General features: G+C 35.3%; 2 protein-coding genes and 1 long non-coding RNA gene across 5 annotated transcripts; 1 reads left to right on the top strand and 2 right to left on the bottom strand.

Annotated features, from left to right (window-relative positions):
* Positions 1 to 308: 308 nt before the first annotated feature.
* LOC147404927 (origin of replication complex subunit 2-like) lies at positions 309 to 3,844 on the bottom strand. 3 transcript variants are annotated; one of them, XM_086441035.1, is made up of 4 exons: positions 3,640 to 3,844; positions 2,953 to 3,085; positions 1,192 to 1,419; positions 309 to 641 (listed from the first exon to the last, which is right to left on the bottom strand). In XM_086441035.1, exons 3-4 carry the CDS (start codon positions 1,403 to 1,405, stop codon positions 445 to 447), a joined length of 411 nt encoding a protein of 136 aa, XP_086297161.1. In that variant the 5' UTR covers positions 1,406 to 1,419; positions 2,953 to 3,085; positions 3,640 to 3,844; the 3' UTR covers positions 309 to 444. The 3 variants fall into 3 exon arrangements, with proteins under 3 accessions (XP_086297161.1, XP_086297162.1, XP_086297160.1); XM_086441036.1 differs by lacking the exon at positions 2,953 to 3,085; XM_086441034.1 differs by lacking the exons at positions 2,953 to 3,085; positions 3,640 to 3,844 and having other exon boundaries at positions 1,192 to 1,705.
* Positions 3,845 to 9,193: 5,349 nt separating this feature from the next.
* Positions 9,194 to 11,996, top strand: LOC147404926 (uncharacterized). Its single transcript, XM_086441028.1, has 2 exons — positions 9,194 to 10,111; positions 10,212 to 11,996. Exons 1-2 carry the CDS (start codon positions 9,313 to 9,315, stop codon positions 11,756 to 11,758), a joined length of 2,346 nt encoding a protein of 781 aa, XP_086297154.1. The 5' UTR covers positions 9,194 to 9,312; the 3' UTR covers positions 11,759 to 11,996.
* Positions 11,997 to 13,943: 1,947 nt separating this feature from the next.
* On the bottom strand, positions 13,944 to 20,647 carry LOC147404925 (uncharacterized). The gene is made up of 4 exons (XR_015177991.1): positions 20,008 to 20,647; positions 19,808 to 19,883; positions 19,587 to 19,667; positions 13,944 to 14,385 (listed from the first exon to the last, which is right to left on the bottom strand). It is a non-coding gene; the product is annotated as an uncharacterized LOC147404925 (long non-coding RNA).
* Between the last annotated feature and the right edge of the window lie 413 nt (positions 20,648 to 21,060).

Genomic DNA, 21,060 nt, shown 5'->3' with positions numbered 1-21,060 from the left:
AATTTTAACATGTACACAGCTAGCAGGTAGAAACTCTCCATACTTTAGTGCTAAATGTTAGAATAAGAGATAAAGTGGGTTGCAGAATAGACGTCATAGACAAGTTTCGGTCACTTCAGTTTATTAAATTTTAATATAAAATAATTGTAAGATTTGTCGAGAGTAATGCAAAACGAAAATTTTAAATCAAAATATGAAATTGTCGGTTTGTGTTTCCTTTTTAGTATAAGAGTATGAGCATGTATAACCTTACTTGTACACGACGTTCTCTCTTACCTTACCTACAATTTTCAGTGACGAAAGGCATACACGGAAAAATAAACCATACTTTCTTAAACTTTAAATATCTATTTCAATGACGAAGTTAAAAAGTCATATTTCCAAGGAACCACAAAAGCCATCCTAATAAGCTGTTGAAGCAATGAAATACAAGATAATGATTATTCAACCAATCTCTTGTAATAGTTTTTCAAGCGCCTCAGATGTAAGAGGTATGAATAAGCAATCCTGGCCATCGGTGTGCCTTCTTGTCTTAACAAGCTCATGATCTTTGAACTCTGTAAAATGGGCATTTAGTGTAACCTGGCTACTAACAAGGAAACGCTCACGACAGATTGTGTACAAGGTATTAATTGGCATACCTGAGACAATAAATGCGACATGAAGTTAATGAACAATAAAAGACCAGCCATGCTTTAACAAGTAGGGCTGGCAATGAGTCGGGTAAGGCCTGTACCAACTCCATACCAGAATTAAAACACACACACACATACCCGATTTCTTACCCAAATTTTAGGGTAATACCCAAGTCCAAATTTTTGGCCAAGTTTTAAGTCAATAACCGTACCCGATTTTTGGGTCACCAAAACTGTTACGCTCTCTCCAGAAACGTTTTTGCCTTAATAAAAAATATTATATAATAAACACCCTAATTTTACATGTATTTATATATAGTACACGAAATTATAATTTTGCCCTCGGGTGAATAGGTAATCGGGCAGGATATGACATGTATTCATACCCAACCTTACAAAAATTTTGGGAAAATGGGTACCGGGTAATATTACCCAAGTTCTTAATCGGGTAGAAAAACCTTGCCCACATCCGATTTATTCAGGTCGGATGAGTTTGGTAGACGGGTATTATCTGACCCATTGCCAGCCCTATTAACAAGAATTGGCTAAAAGTTACCTTCTTCATCAGAATGAGCCAATTGATGCTCAACAAGAACTTTAAACACACTCTGTGCATTTGGTGTCAAACTTTGTAACACTATTGCAGCTGTTTTAGCACTTTGAGCCGTCCCGCCCTGAGCAAGAATTAATGGAAAGAAGACTCCTTCAACCTTGTAAGGAGCAAAGGTGGGAACATGATACCAACACCAGTTGAACTTTGTGTGATCCATCTTCTTGTCCCACACTAGCATCAAACCAAGAAGAATGCTACACATTAGGATGGGAAATGTTTGCATTCATATGATGTTATTCATAGTGTAGTCCAATATAAAATCATTAATATACCAAAAGAAGAGAATTACATTATAAAGTTATAGATAGTGGGATGAGAACTTTCCACTCCATTAACACCTAGGTATTTTTGGAGCATTGGTTTGGGTCTTAACATTTGGTATCAAAGCCAACCCCACGTCCAAGGTTCGAGTCATGGGGAGGCGATTATGGAAAAAAAGAAAAAGGGAAAAAAAAAGGGAGGGGGGGGGGGGGGGGGTGCGGCTTGTGCGTGGTATGGGATATGGAAGGGGTTCCAATCTGCTGCTATATTCAATTAAAAAAATATTTATAAACGAAACTCACTAAACCAAATTTTTTATAAAAGAAAATTGGGTTTTGTAGCGGCGGAGAAACTGTTCCGCTGCTATAGGAATTGAATATACAAGATAGACGTTTTGCGGGGGTATCTATCGCGGCGGATAGAATTATCCGCTGCAATATATATATATATATAAAGGCGGATAAAATGATCCGCTGTTATAAAACGCCGCAGTAGGTCAAAAATGTTGTAGTGATTCTTTATTTGGGCTTGATCTACTATCACTCGTAAGATTGATGGACTATTTGGTAATGAAAAACACATAGATTACCACATTGGAAATCCAATACAATTGCCTTACAGATAATTTCATTAAAAGTAAACTGTGAAAAATAAGGAGTTATTGAAATTTCTTTTCCTGATCATGTTTTTTAGGATGCCAAGTTGTAGTTAACTACCCTTAGTAAGATTTGAAATCTTACTAAGTTAGTCAGGTTAGATTGACTTACAAACATCGAAACTACTTTTACAGTCTTTCCTCTTTTCTTATCAAACACGGCCACGCACAAAGTTTCAACCAAGAACAAATCACAGCACGGAGAGAGAGAGAGAGAGTAATTAATTGATATTCATTGAACATAGTATTTCATTGCAAGTCTCTTTTCCCATTGATATTCAAATAAAAGTGATTAATCAAATAAATCAACTAATAAAATAAAATAAATAAAACATAGTAATTCATGGAAATCAAGCATTTAAATGTTTGATTTATAATGAAGAAAAGAAGGGATAATGAAACACTAAACTCAAAAGTACAGTAACGTATTTTAATGATAAATAAAAATACCAATAATTATTTGATAAATTTTCCAATTAGAAATTTAATATAAAAATGGATCGAGTACTATTGACTCAAGAAATGACACAAAATCTTGATCATATAAACACAAAATCTAACATTTGAGATTTTATTTGTATCTGAATAAAACATAACCCGATGATTCTTATCCTGATGATAATTTTCAACTGTTGGATTTTGTGTTTATATATTTAAGGTCTTGAGTCATTTCTTGACTCAACGCAGCACAACCCAATAGAAAAAAATACATATTAATGGCATCTCACTACTTCAATTATTGAAAAGAAGTCGATTGAAGGTTGATAGAAACTTGAAAAAGATCATACCTGAAGAAGCAAACTTGAAGAAAATCAAGACTGTATAAATAGAGGAATTGTTTGTGTAAGTTGGGAACCATTTAACAGCTACATACAGAACCAGATCAGAATAGATAATGCCTCCAATTCCTTCAACAGAATACTAGCACGCAAATAGCGAACAAAAAACATATAATAAAAACCTAAAATATGTAAAACATCATATAAATGATCTATTTTTATCTAAAATATTAGTTAGAGAAATGCAATTAATTTCTAGAAAGTCAACAAATCTGAGAACAATGTTAAAACAATGAATCTCATGATCATCAACGAAAAAAATATATGCAAATTAAATAAGGAATCGAACAAACCTACAACATCCAATCCAGAATCATCGACAGATCACCAAAATATTTATCTCACTTTTGTATATCAAATTAAAATGACATGAAATCCTAATCGGTAGAAAAAAAGAAAAAAAGAAACCGAATAGCGAAACCTTTCAACTTGAAGAATCTGAGAATAACTCTTCGGTTAATACATCAAATTTTGTTTTGTTCTTAGGTTTTGTTTCGTGCAAAATTAACTCATTTGGAAAATAGAAAACCAAAATTAATATATTTTGTGGAATCAAAAATCCTACATCTCATCTTCAACAACCTGAACAGAGCTATGGATCTACCAACCTAAGAGAAAGGAGAAAGAGAGACTTACCTTAAAAAATAACAGAGAACTTCTTTTTCAATCCATTGTTTCCAATTTTGAAAGATCGAGAAATTACTACAGGAGTTTAGAGATTGAGCGATCATATAAAGAAAGATCGATAGATCAAATAGAAGGAGAGATAAGATCGATCAAGAGACGAGATCGAGGGAGACAGGAAGGGATAGGGATAGAGATAGACATTTGAGAGAGACACACAAACAAAGTGTGTAAATGAGAGAGACGAAGTGGCAATCGCAGAATGTGCTCTGTGGATATGAAATTTGTGATCCATGGGCTGCGGAATTTGAGTATTAAAATTCGACAAGCCCGGCCCAACAATTTTTTTTTGTTAAAACTTGGGATTTTCACATAGTGTGATCTTGTACTAGTTCGTTTGAGTGTTGAACAAACCGATTTGGTACGTAGCATTCAAAGCCGACCAATCCGAAGCAACACACTTGCAATGTGTACTCTTAAAATGGGAGAGTAGGGTGATGAGATTGGTTGATTGGTGATGGTGGTTATTTGTTTAGAGAGAAAGAGTGTGGGATTTGTTTTGTGAAAATGGTTTTGTAAGGAATGATGAGGGAGGTGTGGGTTGTGATCTAAGTTGGTAGAGTGTTTTAGGGGAAGGTGGGTGAAGAAGATATGGGTTGTGATGTAGGTGGTTGATGGTGTTAGAGAAGAGTGATAGGTTAGGTTAGGGTAGGGTATGGGTTGTGATGTAGGTGGTTGATGGTGTTAGAGAAGAGTGATGGAGGTAGGTGATTAGATGAGAGAGGTGAGAGGGGAGGATTACATGTGTCACCTTTTGATGATATAAGTGGTGATTGGTTGATGTAGATTGTGGTTAATAGGTTAGGGTTGTGGGTTGGATATGAATTGAATATGAGTAGGGGTTTGTGGGCTTTGTAGTGTTGGACTTGGGTTTTAGAAATGGTTTTGGGTTTTAGGAATTAGTTGGGGGTTATTTTGGAATGAATTTTGAGGGTATAGATTGGTTTTAGATTTTAGGTGATGTGGGATTAAGTTTAGGTTAGGTTAGATAAAGTGGGAGATTGATTTTGGAGAGTTGAAGGTATGATGGATCTTAGGTGGGCTTAGGGTAGTTAGATTTGGAGGTGGAGCGGTGGGAAGCGTAGCGGATAGGGGGTGTCCCAAGTCTCATTAATATTTATTCCTCTTTTTAGGATTTTTAGAATTTTATTAGATTAATTAAAATGTCACGTGTTAGTGAATCAGACTTCTTAGGTCCGTTGGAGAATTTTATTGAAAATTGGGTATTTCTGCATACAAGAGCGGAGCGGTGAAGGTTGGGAAGGTATAGGGTAGGTTAAATCCTTTTGGTGGGCCCATTAAACCATTAGGAGGTCTTAGGGGTTTCGATTTGATCAAAATGTCACTTTTCAATGATTTGGACCTTTGAGGCCTATTGGCAACCTTTGTTGAAAAATCGATGTTTTTGGGCCCTTTCGAGTAGGGGACGTTCAAATTAGGGTGTTTACAGGTAGTTTTCAAAATCCAGTCAAATTGTAATTCTAATTTTTCAAAATAATAATAATAATAATAATAATAAATAAATAGATAAATATTCTATTTGCTTTTTAGAGTAGGCTGAGTAGATGCCAAAATTTGGATAAGGTTGGAATCCTACTTTCCCAAGATTCTCTAACAAAAGAAATTATTAAGAGAATCGTTTTCCTTACTTAGTAAGATTTTAGGCTTTATTAAGGGTTGTTTTGTACAAATGAATTATCATACTGGCAATTTAATACCACATCCCTCTAGATTTCATGGAAAAACTTCACTACAACATTTTTGATATATAGCGGTGGATTTTTCCGCTGCTACAAAATAGATTTCCATCGGTAACAACTATTTACAGCAGTGAGCAGCGGAAAAAAAGAGCATCTTGAATTTTAGAATGGGGTAAAGATAATATCACCAATTTGACAGGGGTGTATATATATATCTCCAAAGTTTGTTAGGTGATGGTCCATTTTTTTTCCTCACAAAGTAAGTTGGAGACAATATGATACACCATTTGTTGCAAAACCTGGGACTAGATGTGGACAGCTGCACACTAGATAAACATAACAATCCCTATAGTTAATAAATTATTGTTTGGGTTCAAAAGAAACCACTTGAAGACCATATAAATTAAAAAGCATGTGAAACTACTCCTAGTGGGAATGGATTTTGGATGTCACAAAGGATAGGAAAAGGGAAGACTCACTCTCTCAAGGTGAGAAACGGACTTAGGAGACGAATTGGATGGTCAAGTCAACCAAGGGACGAGTGATCAGATTGTCAAGTCCATCAAGGGGGTTTGGCTTCACCTAATAAAAGGGGAATGATTCTTTTGACTTGAGAAAGTGAATGATTATTCTTTATTAAAGAATAGTTTGATGCGTGTGAATTGGCTCATTCCTGTCTATTATCATATTAATAATCTAATACCACACCCCTCTAGATTTCATGAAAAAACTTGGATTCTAATATATATATATATAGACATACTTTTTGGGGTTTGATCCAAGGTTTTGAAATTGGACGACTAATGAACATCACGAAACTCCCAAATTTAAAATTAAATTTTAACATTGAAAAATAACTTTTTTTTGGAATTTTCTCTCTCCAAAAGTTCTTATAATTTAGTCCTCCACAAACTTGGTCATCGCATCATGTATTTTGGGCTTGATCTAACCTCATTTGTATGATTGACAGAGTGCTTGGCAATCCAACATGATAGCCCTCTTGATTTTATAGAAGAAATTAGTTGAATTCTTTTTTTATAATTTCACTGAAAAAAAAAGAAAATCTGTTGGAAAAATTTCTTGGGCTTGATATAATTTGTTGAAAATTAATTTTTTATTTGGGCTTGATCTACTATCAGTCGTAAGATTGATGGATTATTTGGTAATGAAAAACACAGATTACCACATTGAAAATCCAATACAATTGCCTACTAGATAATTTCACTTGGTAAGATTTCAAATCTTAGTAAGGGTTGTTTAATACACATAGATTACCGCATTGGAAATCCAATACAATTGCCTTCTAGATAATTTCATTGAAAAAATCAGACTTAAGGAATTTTTTTTTTTTTTTAAATCTTAATCCAAGGTGTTGATCACAATGGACAACTATCAAACTCCTAAAACTTAAAATTAAAAGTAAACTGTGAAAAATAAGGAGTTATTGAAATTTCTTTTCCTGATCATGTTTTTTTGGACGCCAAGTTGTAGTTAACTACCCTTAGTAAGATTGAAAATCTTTCTAAGTTAGTCAGGTTAGATTGACTTCCAAACATCAAAACTACTTTACAGCCTTTCCTCTTTTCTAATCAAACACGGCTACGCACAAACTTTCAACCAAAAACAAATGACAACACGGACAGAGAGAGAGAGTAATTAATTGATACTCATTGAACATAGTCATTGCGAATCTCTTTTCCCATTGATATTCAAATAAAAGTGATTAATCAAATAAATCAACTAATAAAATAAAATAAATAAAAGATAGTAATTCATGGAAATCAAGCATTTAAATGTTTGATTTATAATGAAGAAAAGAAGGGATAATGAAACACCAAACTCAAAAGTACAGTAACGTATTTTGGTGATAAATCAAAATACCGATAATTATTTGATAAATTTTCTCATTAGAAATTTAATATAAAAATGGATCGAGTACTATTGACTCAAGAAATGACACAAAATCTTGATCATGTAAACACAAAATCTAACATTTGAGATTTTATGTGTATTTGAATAAAACATATCTTGATGATAATTTTCAACTGTTGGATTTTGTGTTTATATATTTAAGGTCTTGAGTCATTTCTTGAGTCAACGCAGCACAACCCAATAGAAAAAATATATATTAATGGCATCTCACTACTTCAATTATTGAAAAGAAGTCGATTGATGGTTGATAGAAACTAGAAAAAGATCATACCTGAAGAAGCAAACTTGAAGAAGATCAAGACTGTATAAATAGAGGAACTGTTTGTGTAAGTTAGGAACCATTTAACAACTACATACAGAACCAGATCAGAATAAATAATGCCTCCAATTCACTTCAACAGAATACTAGCACGCAAATACCAAACAAAAAATATATAATAAAAATCTAAAATATGTAAAACATCATATAAATGATCTATTTTTATCTAAAATATTAGTTAGAGAAATGCAATTAATTTCTAGAAAGTCAACAAATCTGAGAACAATGTTAAAACAATGAATCTCATGATCATCAACGAAAAAAATATATGAAAATAAAATAAGGAATCGAACAAACCTACAACATCCAATTCAGAATCATCGACAAATCAACAAAATATTTATCTCACTTTTGTAAATCAAATTAAAATGATATGAAATCCTAATCGGTGGAAAAAAAAAGAAACCGAATAGCAAAATTACCTTTCAACTTGAAGAATCTGAGAACAACTCTTCGGTAAATACATCAAATTTTATTTTGTTTCGTGCAAAATTAACACATTTGGAAAATAGAAAATCAAAATTAATATATTTTGTGGAATCAAAAATCCTAGATCTCATTTTCAACAATCTGAATAGAGTTATGGATCTACCAACCTAAGAGAAAGGAGAAAGAATAATAAATGCTTTAGGAGGACTTTTCAAGCCGGCTTAGGATTTAAGGGTATGTTTGATTGCATGGAAAGTCACTTTCCATGGAATTTGAAATCCATGGAAAATTAGTTGTGGAAAATAGGTAGGGTTGGAAAATCAAATTCCATTGTTTGATTTCGCATGGATAAAATCATGGAAAAATATAAGAAAAAAGAAAAAGAGGAGAAGGAGGAAGAAGATGATAGGAGGGGGAGAGGAAGAAGAAGATGACGAGGAAGAGGGAGGAGGGAGGATGTGGCGACGAAGGTGGCGGCGACAGTGGCGGCCATGACGACGGCGACGGTGGCGGCCACGACGGCGACGAGTACGGTGGTGGCGGCCATGACGGCGACGGCGGCGGTGGCAGCCACGACGGCGACGGTGGCGGTGGCGGCGACGACGGCGATGGTGGCGGCGACGACGGCAACGACGGTGACTGTGGCGACGGAGGTAAGTGAGGAAGATGGGAGGGAGAACGTGGTGGTAGTGGTGGCGGATGAGGTGAGGGATGGAGAAGAATGAGAAGAAGAAAGATAGTAGGTGGTCGGAGACGGAGTCGATGGCGACGGCGATGGTGATGACGGCGATGACGACGATGACGAGGTTAGTATAATGGTGATGGTGGTGGTAGTGGTGGTGGTGGTGGTGGTGGTAGTGGTGGTGATTGTGGTGGTGGTGGTGGTGGTAGTGGTGGTAGGGAAGAATTGGTGATGGAAAATATGGGTGGATTTCATTTTCCCACCCATATGGGTGGGAAAGTGAAATCCATGATTTAGTGGACTTTTGAATGGGGTGGAAAATGAATTCCATTTCCATGTGCAATCAAACACTTGAAAAATATCATTTTCCATGGAAATTGATTTTCCACCCTATTTTCCATGTGCAATCAAACATACCCTAAGAGGAAAGATACATTTTCCTTTTCATTGGAATCCCTAAAGCATTTATTGTCGAGGAAGACGCTTGGAAGGTAGTAGTGTTTGAAAAGTTCTGCTTAATTAGTTGCTTTCATGGTAGATTTTGACTCAACGACTTTGACAATATGGCAAAATCACCACCACAATTCCATTGCTCATCTTCTTACTTCTTCTTCTTCTTCTTCTTCTTCATGAGTCTGAGTCTATGTTGCCCTGAAGATCATAAACAAGCCCTCCTCCAATTCAAATCCATACTAATTGGAAATCATAGCCATAGTTCTACGATATCCTCCACCTTAGATTCTTGGGTCTCCAATTCTGATTGTTGTCTATGGAACGGCGTAAGCTGCTCTACTACCTTTTCTTCGAGGCCAGTCGAACGCCTTGATCTCTCCTCCCTTCTTATGGGATCGACTTCTGCAGCCTTGACACCACTCTTCCATATAAGAAGCCTCACCAACTTGGACATATCTTTTAATGGAATCTATGGAGAAATTCCTACAAACGGTTTTATTAACCTTACTAGGTTGGTTTCTCTCAACTTGGTTGGTAATCAGTTTATAGGCTCCATTCCTTCCCAAATATTTGGTCTCAGAAATCTCAAGTTTCTTAAACTTGCCATAAATTCGCTGAGTGGAAAGATCCCTAACGAGATCGGGAACCTCAATCAATTAGAGATTTTCGATGTGTCCAATAACCAACTATATGGAAAGATCCCTAACGAGATCGGGAACCTCAATCAATTGCAGAGTTTGGATGTGTCCAATAACCAACTATATGGAAAGATCCCTAACGAGATCGGGAACCTCAATCAATTGCAGAGTTTCAATGTCAGTTCTAATGAATTTTTTGGTGGAATTCCAACTTCTTTTGGAAACTTGTCTCAACTTGTTTCTTTAATGCTCGACAACAACAAATTATCAGGTGAATTCACATTTCATGAGTTAGCTCTCTTTACTAACTAACTAACTAACTTGGAAATTCATTAATCCTTAGTTTAACAAATAATTTTTTATTTTTACAGGAGGAATTCCAGTTGAGTTTTTTGAAATTGAACGATTGGAAGCACTGTCTCTTGAAGGAAACAAACTCAATTTGAGTACTGGAAACTCGAAGATAAACCCCAAATTTTCATTGAAAATATTAGACTTGAGATCTTGTGGCATCATTGGAAATTTTCCTAATTGGTTGTCCAACCAGAAAGATCTTTCTTTTTTAGATCTTAGTGATAATGAATTGGAAGGGACAATCCCTCAATGGCTCGATTTGAATCTCACGAGGATTTCTCTCCAAAACAACAAGCTCACAGGTTCCCTCCCACCTCGTCTTTTCCAACCTAACCTACAATTCCTCGATCTTTCAAATAACAATTTTATCGGCGAACTTCCAAATAACATTGGGGATTCAATCAATCTTGCAATCCTTCAATTGGGTCAAAATAACTTTTCTGGTTCGTTGCCACTTTCCATGGGAACAATTTACTCCTTAATCTTTCTAGACTTGTCCAATAACAACTTTTCAGGTGACAAAATTCCTAAATTCCATAATTTGTGGTATGTGGACCTCTCCTCCAACAAATTCTCTGGTGTGGTTCCAGTGGACTTTGGAAGGATGGTATTTACACTCAAGCTTGGTCAAAACAAATTCTCAGGCCGCCTACCGGAGAATTTGACAATAATGCAAAACCTCCAATACCTTGATCTCCATAACAATGAAATTTCAGGTGAGGTACCAAACTTCCTCTCTCAAATCTCAAGTTTAAAAATTCTAAACTTAAGGGAAAATTACTTGCATGGGTCAATCCCCCATCTTCTAGCCAGCCTAACTGGCCTTCAAATTCTAGACCTTTCTGGCAATAATCTCAATGGAGAAATTCCACAGATGTTTGGAAATATCACCGGGATGATTGAGACTCATGGTCCTAATCCTAATGGTCTTGTAGAAGGTGTTCTTTTGCCATCAAGCATACCATATTCTATATCAATAAATGGCATGAGCACAATGTGGAAGGGCATCATGCAACGTATATCTAGCAAGACCCTAAATATGTATAACTTGATGGACTTGTCAAGTAATCAGTTGTCTGGTAAGATCCCATCTTCTTTAGGTTCTCTTAAAGGTCTCAAATCACTCAACATTTCATATAACAAACTCTCCGGGAACATCCCTATGAGCTTTGGAGGATTTGAAAATCTGGAGAGCTTAGACTTATCACATAACGAGCTTTACGGTGTAATTCCTCAAACATTCAAGAATCTCAAACAACTAACTAAGCTAGATGTAAGCAATAACGAGCTTGAGGGTGAGATTCCGGAAGGTAATCAGATGGATACAATGAACAATCTCAATTCTTATGCTGACAACAAGGGGTTATGTGGGAAACAAATTCACGTTCCATGTCACACTATGAGTCCACCAAGTTATGTAACGAAGGAGGATGAGGAGGAGCCATGGTTTTTGTGGAAAGGTGCATGGGTTGGATTTCCAGTTGGATTCTTTTGGGCAGTATTTCTCTTCCACTTAATCAAATATTTCACCCAAAATCGTCGATTAGTCAACCAATGCTTCTAGCAACAAAATGAGTTAAGGATTCCCCCAAATGTGTTTAGTGAGTATGAAGTATAATCTCCATGTTAATGTTATGATGAACTACAAAATATGAACTTGTGTTGTGTTTTGCATATGTTATAGTTTATAAATGTTTCATTCTTACAATGCAAGAATAAATTAAGTGTCTGCTTGCCAAGGTGTGATGTTGCAGAGCTATATCTAAATGACGGATCACTAAAAGAAATTTTTGTTTTTATTCTATCATTTAGACCATCAAATTATTCATTCAAAGGTGTTGGGGGAACATGCTTTGTTGAGAAGCGAAATGTTGAAGCAAATAAACCATGTAAAATCCACACTACTGAGGTTAGCATGGTTCATCTAATATACTATTCATAGGGACTATAGACACCAAGGGGATCCTTAAACACTTGTCTCTTTGATCACTCAGGGTCTTGATTGGGATTTTTATTTACAATTCACTCGAGCACTATGAGTGAAAAAAGTTTATGACAAATTTTAAAATATCACTCAAGCACCACTTCCTACCAAATAAATTTGATGACGAGTCATCTTGAATGAGTTTTCCGATACATTTGAGACGTCTCGTTCAAAAAATAAAAACATTGAACGTGATGTATTAAATCTCCATCAAAAAAATGACTTGTGCATTTGTATTGTTCAGCCCTGAGTTTTGAAACCATGATTTCAATATGTAGAATGATCTTAAAATCCTTTAATTAATTCATAACTTTTTTTTTTTTTTACTTATGTATCCCAATCCTAATTTGATAGGTTCCTTCTATTACACTTCCATTGTGATTAATCCTACAATCTCTAGGATCCATAAGTATTTCAACACGTAAAAAAATGCATTTGTCAACAGCCTAAGGTCGTTTAATTACCGAAAATTTGATGGCCCAGCCTGTTGAAAAATGGCATCAAACTGGATCAAGTTGAAAAAAAAAAATTTCATCGACCCATAGCCATCGAAAATTTTTCCTCACATCACCAAAGCCGTCAAAAAGGTGGTCAAACTTAATGAGTCCCAGATATAGTACATCAGCCTTCGACGGCCCAGGGCCATCGAATTTTTGTAAACATGAAGCATAAACAATTTATTTCGGTTTCTTAGGCTATTCCCCAAAAAAAATTTACCTACACCTGCAAAAGTAAGTATGCACCATATCCCCAAATTACAAAAGTTTGGCCAAATTTTCTATATTATTTGGGATTAAGTGTTGCTTTCATAAGTCTCTTCTTGCTTAGCTAGAGTTGGCTTGTACTAAACCTTCCTCTAAAAAGAAGAATTCTGTGGTCTCTAATCCCGTTTGCCATTTGTTGAGACATTTGGTTGGAAAGAAATCACAAGGTGGTCCAAAGAAAGCAACATTCCTTGTATGAAGCATTGGTCTCTATTTTGAGACTTACCTACTTATATATATATACTAGAGTTCACGAGAATCTTCTTTGGGGGTTTAGAGGATAAAAGTAGAAAAAAAAAAAAAAATTGAAGTTAAGAGAGAAAAAAATAATAATTAAATAAGTTAAAGAAGAAAGATATAATAAAATTAGAGAGAGTAAAGAGAAAAGACAAAGTGTAACGTAAGTCAATCAAACATTTTTCCACCCACAAAACTATAGTTGAGGGGACGTTTATCCCACCTCAAAACACAAAATTATAGCAATTCAATAGTATTTTAACATCTATGTATATGAGAAGCGTTCAAAGGACCTAAAGAGAACCAAATATTTTTCAAAATAAAGGTTAGAAGTTTCAGAATGGGCTGATTTTTTATGATAATGATCTCTCCATAGTTTTGCAAGTTTGGAGGGAGTTCTTTTGAAGATCTTTTATTTTGATGGGAGCTGTTTGTAATGATTGAGGGTGTTTTATTGCTATGATTTCCTCTTTCTTTTCTTTTCTTTTTTTCTTTCCGCGAACATCTTACCACTATTCTTTTCGTTTTAATAAAAATTGCTTTGCCTATCAAAAAAAAATATTTTAAATCATTGAAAAACGTTTTTCCTTTCAAAATTAATATATTATCTACAAAAATATCAACTTAATTATAATGCGTTCTACAAAAGATAATAGTTAATGGTTTTCCAAACTTAAAATTCCTCTTCTTTGCAAATAATAAACTTTTAGAAGAGATGATTCATTTTAAGCTCCAATAGACAACTTGTATGGAAAATTGGAGATCTATATGGAATATGTATTAATTCTAAAAATGTATAAAAATCTTAAATCATCTATAGTATAAAAGGAAATGATAAAATAAATCGGCATTGGGCACCTGTGAGTACCCATTGGATAGTGTTGGGAAATTCTACTCGCCTTTCCATATATGTGCAAACCAATGGAAATATACCTATAAATAAAATGCGGAATAAAAATACATTCGAACCAAACCAAACACAAGCATACCACAATTTTTACCGTGCAAATAATTCCAAATGATCTCTGTTTGGGATATCAATGGTTGCCTTGAATTTATGGACAAGTCTTCACGAATCTGATAGTATTCCGTCAAAATCGCAATCAAAACTGCAGGCAAGAAATGAGATTGAAATAGCTCCAAATCTGGGACTCGTTTGCTTCCACTATTTCTGGTATGGTTGTTATGTTGTATGAAGAGAAAGACCTAAAAAGAGAAGTGCCAAGTTTTTTTACTTGTACATTGGAGAGAGAGAGAGCAATAACTTGCCCAATCCTAGGGGTGCAGTTCGATTTTATTATTTATTTATCTTTCTTATCATTAAAATATGAGTCGTGCTGGAGTAACCACAAGCTTGGACCTCACATCGCACACCCAGACATGAAAATGATTAGGAACCATAGATGCTTTCACTCATATCTCGAGGAAAGTATCTACGGTTCCCATACACTTTTAACGTCAGTGCGTGCGATGTGAGGCCACCTCAGCATTATTCTTAAAATATATGTTGCTTTCAAGCAAGTTCATAGGATATTAGCAACCCAAAGAATCCAACCAAAACAGACGGACCTTAGTTCATCTTCCCCCTTTACAAATCATTTGTTTTATTTAATGACAAGATGACCCCTCTATAAAAATGTTTGTCTTCCACAAAGAATCAAATTCCTCCTCACCATCTAAGCTCGGACTTTTGAATTCCACTCTTAAAACTACCTAAGTAGAGTCAAAGGGAGAAATTATCATCAAATAATATACAAGGGTATTATTGTTAGAACAACTCTCAAGTACATAACACGAGTGAGTAAATGTTTTCATGGATGATACTAAATACATCTTTAAAATTTATTTTTCTTACAAAAATACCCCCAAAATATATTTTTCCTCTAAAAAAGATACCCTCAAATGCTTATTTCCAAGTGTATTTCATCCATCTTAACGTATGCCCTAAGGGCACAAGTTAACAAGACCCATAAGAGTTTTGTTAACGTTAAAGTGCAATAAATACACTTAGGGAATAAGCATCTGAGAGCATTTTGGTAAGAAACATATTTTTTTTGTGTGGGCGTATTTATACAAAATTCAATTTCTCATATGTATTTATTGCACTTCAACATACGCCCTAGTTAACAAGATCCTTTAGTAAGAGCTTAGAACACATCGGACTCCTAAAACATGCCATTTTCTACATTGCACGCACTCCCCTATTGGTTTGCTCTCCAACCAAAATGTGACTTGTTGACACTATATGTTGTTATAGAAACGGGGCACCACAATTCTCCTAATGTTTGTATAAGATATAAGATGAGATGCTGTGGTATACCATCCAATAATTTAAATTATAAAGCAGGTGCCAACTAACTTAGTTGGTAAAGTCTTTGGGTGATGATACCAAAGACCTGGGTTCAAATCCTGCCAACACCAAGTTAATGAACTCATTAAAAATAGGCATATCAATCAAAAATAATTTAAATTCTGATAAGGCAGATTTCCTAGAGGTAAGTTCTGAGGAATCCACTTTTTCCTAGGGATACATTTTGCATTTTCTGTTCAATTGGATTTTTCTAGCCTCGACAAACTTGCAAGGTACTTGTGTCTGACAGATTCTGCTTAGTTGTTTTCATGACAGACTTGCAATGAGAAAGATGAGAGAAATTATTTAGGAGTCCAACTAGCCTTACTAACTTAAAGTACCGTTTCAACTCTTACTAAGGATAGTTGAGCTAACCATGTGGCATCCAAAAACATGATCCGATGCCACAAGGTTGTAAAGGACAAAATTTTCAGCTTTGAAAAAAACTAATGTTATTTTTCACCGTAGAGTTTTAGTTTAAATTTGGGAGTTCCGTGGAACCACCCAATTTCCAAACCTTCGATCAAGCCCAATATATATATATGGGAAATGTTCGGCACCAAACATTTTGGCAAAACATTTTTCAAAACATGGGTTAGAAGTTTTGGAATTGAGAATTGGCTGATTTTTGGTGAGGATAATCTCTACGGTGAGGAGATCATCATCACCAAAAATCAGCCCATTCCAAAACTTCTAACTCATGTAGGACAAAAAAATGGTTGGCTAAAATGTTGGCCAAAATGTTTGGTGCTGAATAGATATATATATATATTATATATGAGTTTTTCCATAAAATCTAGAGTGCTGTGGTGTTGGATTGCCAATGTGGTAATCCATTTGAGCCCAAGGACCCTCAGTAAGAGTTAAAATCTTACCAAGTTAGCAAGAAAACTGTTTTTCATTATTTAGAGGAAACCACTCACAATGTAGTGAGAGTAGTGAGGACGATCCGTCTGGGTGTGGAAGCTGTAGCCTCTCTTCCCAAACCAGATCAAAAGAAACCAATCAATCCACGGCCAAATCACAACCACAATTTCATTGCTCTTCTGCTTACTTCAGCTTCTTCTTCTTCTTCTAACTCTTTGTCTATGCTGCCCTGAAGATCATAAACAAGCCCTCCTCCAATTCAAATCCATACTAATTGGAAATCATAATAGCTTTAATGGCTCCATTCCTTCCCAAATATTTGGTCTCAGAAATCTAAAATACCTTAAACTTGCTTCGAATTCGCTATAAGGAAATCTAAGTCGTGAAGTGGGATTTAAGCTTGAGATAGTGGAATGTGTCCTCTAACCAACTATATGGAAAGATCCCTAAAGAGATCAAGAACCTCAATCAATTGCAGAGTTTCAATGTCAGTTATAATGACTTTTTAGGTGGAATCCCAACGTCATTTGGCAAAATGTCGAAGCTTGTTGAATTGGACCTCAGTGATACTATTACAACAGATGGAATTCCAAAATCAATTTGGCAGAATCTGAGGAAACTGCAATACTTGACCCTTCGAAATCTCTCTTTCATCAAATATTCTAATTGAAATCAGCAACTTGTCCAACCGTATTAGGTTGGACCTCAATTACAACAACTTAACTGGTAGAAGTCCAAGTTCACTTGGGAACTTATCTAACCTTGTTCATTTACTCCTCCAAAACAACAAAATATCAGGTGAAATTAAATTTTAGTAACTCTTTACTAACTTGGAAAACTAATCCTGGATTTTACACCTTATCGTATTTTGACAGGTGGTTGAAATTGAACGGAGGAATTGTCTCTTGGAGGAAACAAATCCAATTTGAGTGGCAACTTGACTATCAACCCCAAATTTTCATTGAAAAATTTAAACTTGGGATCCTATGGCATCATCAGAAACTTTCCTAATTGGCCGATCTGAAAGATCTTTATTCATTAAATCTAAGTGATAATGAATTGGAAGGGATGATCCCTCAATGGCTCGATTTGAATCTCGAGAAGATTTCTCTCCATAGCAACAAGCTCACAGGTTCCCTCCCACCTCGTCTTTTCCAACCCAACCTAGAAGTGGTTCATCTTTCAAATAACAGTTTTACCGGCCAACTTCTAGTGAACATCGGGGATAGGACCAATCTTATAACCCTTTGGCTAGGACAAAATAACTTTTCTGGTTCATTGCAACTTTCCATGAAAATAATGTACTCCTTAAGCTTTCAAGACTTGTCCAATAAAAACTTTTCAGGTGACAAAATTCCCAAGGCCTTGCTTGGTACGAAGCAAATCATTTGCAAATGCAAATGATTTGTTGGAATCTATTTTACAGGTGCTTGGTTACAATCTGAAATTTTTTTGCATTGCAAATTATTTGCATGAACCTCTTAAATCCTTCACAAATTTCAGTAAATAGTTTGCAGCCCAAAAAGTGCTGCAAATCATTTGCGGTGCAAAGCTTTTGCATTTGCATGGTACCAAGCAGGGCCTAAATTTCATATATTGTGGTACATGGACCTCTCATCCAACAAATTCTCTCGTGAAGTTCAGTTTTTCCATGTGTAGCTAGTAATGGCTTCCACCTCAAGAGACTCAACCTCAGATTTTTGGCTATTTGGTGTTGGGCCTCTAATTCTCCTGAGAACCCACAAAGAAAAACAGAACAAACCAATATGATTTGAGATGAAAAATTGCCCATCACAGAAAAAAAACAAAAGGTTATTTTATTTTATTTTTAAATAAACGTAATTTCGACATACACCTCCATGTTTTGGTGAATATTTGAGATACAACTATGATTAGTGTTTTAAAAGTCATACACCTTGAAGCGAGGCCTAAAATGATTTTTTTTTCTTGCTTTATTTTACACAAATACACCCCCTCCTCCCCAATGTCTTTTATTTACTAAAGTCTACTAAATACAAGTGTTATTTGTATTCTAATCATAGGTTATCAAGAGTTCTCTCAAATCACTCTTTGAAACCCTAAAATCTCCATACACCAAAATTTCTTCCTAGAGGCTCTAATACTCATCCGATTTCGAATCTATAGGTTCCTAAAACTTTCTTACAAGATTGTGGTCAAATAGAGCCAATAAATCAAGGATTTTCTAAAATTTTGAGGTATGTGATTTTTCTATGTACATTCTTGAACTGTTTACCTTTTTTTTTAAAAAAAAAATCTCATATTTCTTTCTTGTTTTTGTGTTTGATTATTTTGTTTTTTGTTTTTTGTTTTTTGTTTTTTGTTATATTCCACTTATTTATGATGGTGGTTTATAGAAATGCCTAGAGGAAGTGAATCTTTAATTGTTTTAATTCTTCTCTAGTTTATAATAGGGTCTAAAACTTCATTCCTAGACCTAGTGTAGTTGTCTATTGATGTTTGATATTCTATGAGTGATGATATATAGCTATTTTGCTACTATATTCCATTCCTACTTCTCTACATTTTTATTGTTTAATGTTTATTTGATGCTTGAAGGTTGTTTATTTGTTTTATATTTTTTTGAATTTATTATTATCTATTTTCATATATTTTTTAGAAAAAATACGCCTCGAGTCTTACGCCTCACCTCAAGAACCCAAAACGCCTTAGGTACTTTAAAACACTGCCTATGATTCCCAAAGAATGATATTACTTGACCTCGATCTACTTTAATAGACTAATAAAATGACCCCAACTGCCCTCATCTTCATCCTGTACCACAAAACCCCCACAGTTGTTGTGGTCAGAATCATATACATCAGCAACCAACTGATTCATGCTTATGTCAGTCCTTTTGAGGGCCAGCCCTCTTGGGTTACTGCTATCTATGGGTCCAACTAAGTAGTGGAAAGAAGGAATCTCTGGAGAGACATGAGGGAGATTTCTCTTAGAACCCCCCCCCCCCCCCCCCCCTCTCTCAACCTTGAGTTGGGTAGGCAGGCAAAAAAGGATCTCACAACAATACTTTATTACTGCTAATAGAGTGGACTCATCCTTAAGACAGAAGACCAGGATCAATTGGTTAAACACCGGTGATAGCAACACCAAACCATCAAAGACGGGAGCTAGAAATAGAGGTACAAGCATTCAATCTAGACAAGGAGATTACCTTACTGCGGAGGAGGACATATTCAAGGAAAATATCCCAAGACCTCTTAGGCTCCAGCTGTCCCACATGGGTCCCTTTCTCCTGGGATGACAACATAAGATTTAAAAAGGGTATTTCAGAGACCCAGAAACTGCTTTTGCAATCTGAAATAACTGATCACCAATTAATAGTCTCAGATTCAAAGCTGATCATTAACAGTATTAATGGGAATTGCTCCGTACCATTGTGAGTTGAAACAGTGGTGGATTCCATAAAGCTTTTAAGGCAGTCCTTTATCTTAATTGAGTTCCTTCATGCCTGCAGAGAAATCAACAAAGCAGCGGACATGTTAGCCTCTATGGCAACAACAGTGGGCGAGAGAGAGCTTGAACCTCAAGAGTTGAAGACTATAATTGAGGATGATGAGAGAGGTAGAATATACCCAGAGGGGATAGTTTTTCTGTGTTGCTTTGATTGTTGTTTCTCTGGCTTTGTGGCTACGTTCCCTGTTTTTGAAAGTCTTCGCAAACTTGTAAGTTGTTTATTATCTAATATAGCCATTGGGGGGCCCGCTTATGCCCCCAATTACCTTCAAAGAAAGAAAAAAGGATTTTCTACAAAGATTTAAGGTGATGTTCAAAACAGATTAAAGATGAGGTTGAATAGATTATAAATCATTTAACATAGAGCTTGCAGATGACAAAGTTTTAAAAAAAAAAAAATTGCTAAATGCAGTCTTCAACCTCTACTAAAAATACCTTGATTTTTCCCCCCAAAATCTGTCATCTTTTGGCTCTTCACCAAAATTTCCATCTTTTTCTACTTCCCCCAAGATTCTATCTTGCCTTGAGGTTTAAAGAATCAAGGTTGAAGATGACTAATTTTGGGAAATATGTTATATATGTAACATATGGACTCAAAAATACCCAATATCTCATTAACATGATCTGAACCCTAAAGTAAAAGGGCATCCCACAATCCACATCTAATTATAATCGTAATAAATTAAAAAATTAAAAACAACAACAAAGCCAACCATAAACCTTAAAAAACACAAAAACAAACTTGGATTTCAGTCAAAACCTCATGTTTCCTCACCTTCGGTAAGAGACTCTCATGGATGGTAAGAGAGTCTCACGGACATCAGGATAATATCATAATAGACTTTGAAGCTTATGCTACAGATACAGCAGAAATTCCAGAAGCATCAGCAAACTAAAACCCTAAAATTTGATTCAGAAAAAAATGAAAAGAGACCCAATAAGGCAAATCAAAGGACCTTGAGTAAACCCTATGATTGAAGAGTGCATTGAAATCCAATCTCCAAACATCATCTGCATGAAAATAATTGAAATCCCATCTCTAGCATCATTCTCATGAAAACCTCATGAATTCAAATTCAAAATTGGGTTCAGCTTTGCTAAAAATCAAGAAAAAAGCGTCTCGAAAGATGAACAAAAACACAATAAAGTGAAGAAAAAAAAAACCTCGAATC

This window comes from Akebia trifoliata, chromosome 4 (assembly GCF_017979445.1).
Source record: "Akebia trifoliata isolate Shusen 1 chromosome 4, ASM1797944v1, whole genome shotgun sequence".
NCBI classification, from domain to species: Eukaryota; Viridiplantae; Streptophyta; class Magnoliopsida; order Ranunculales; family Lardizabalaceae; genus Akebia; species Akebia trifoliata.
The sequence above is the reverse complement of the archived record's forward strand: the minus strand, read 5'-3'. Positions and strand labels throughout refer to the sequence as shown.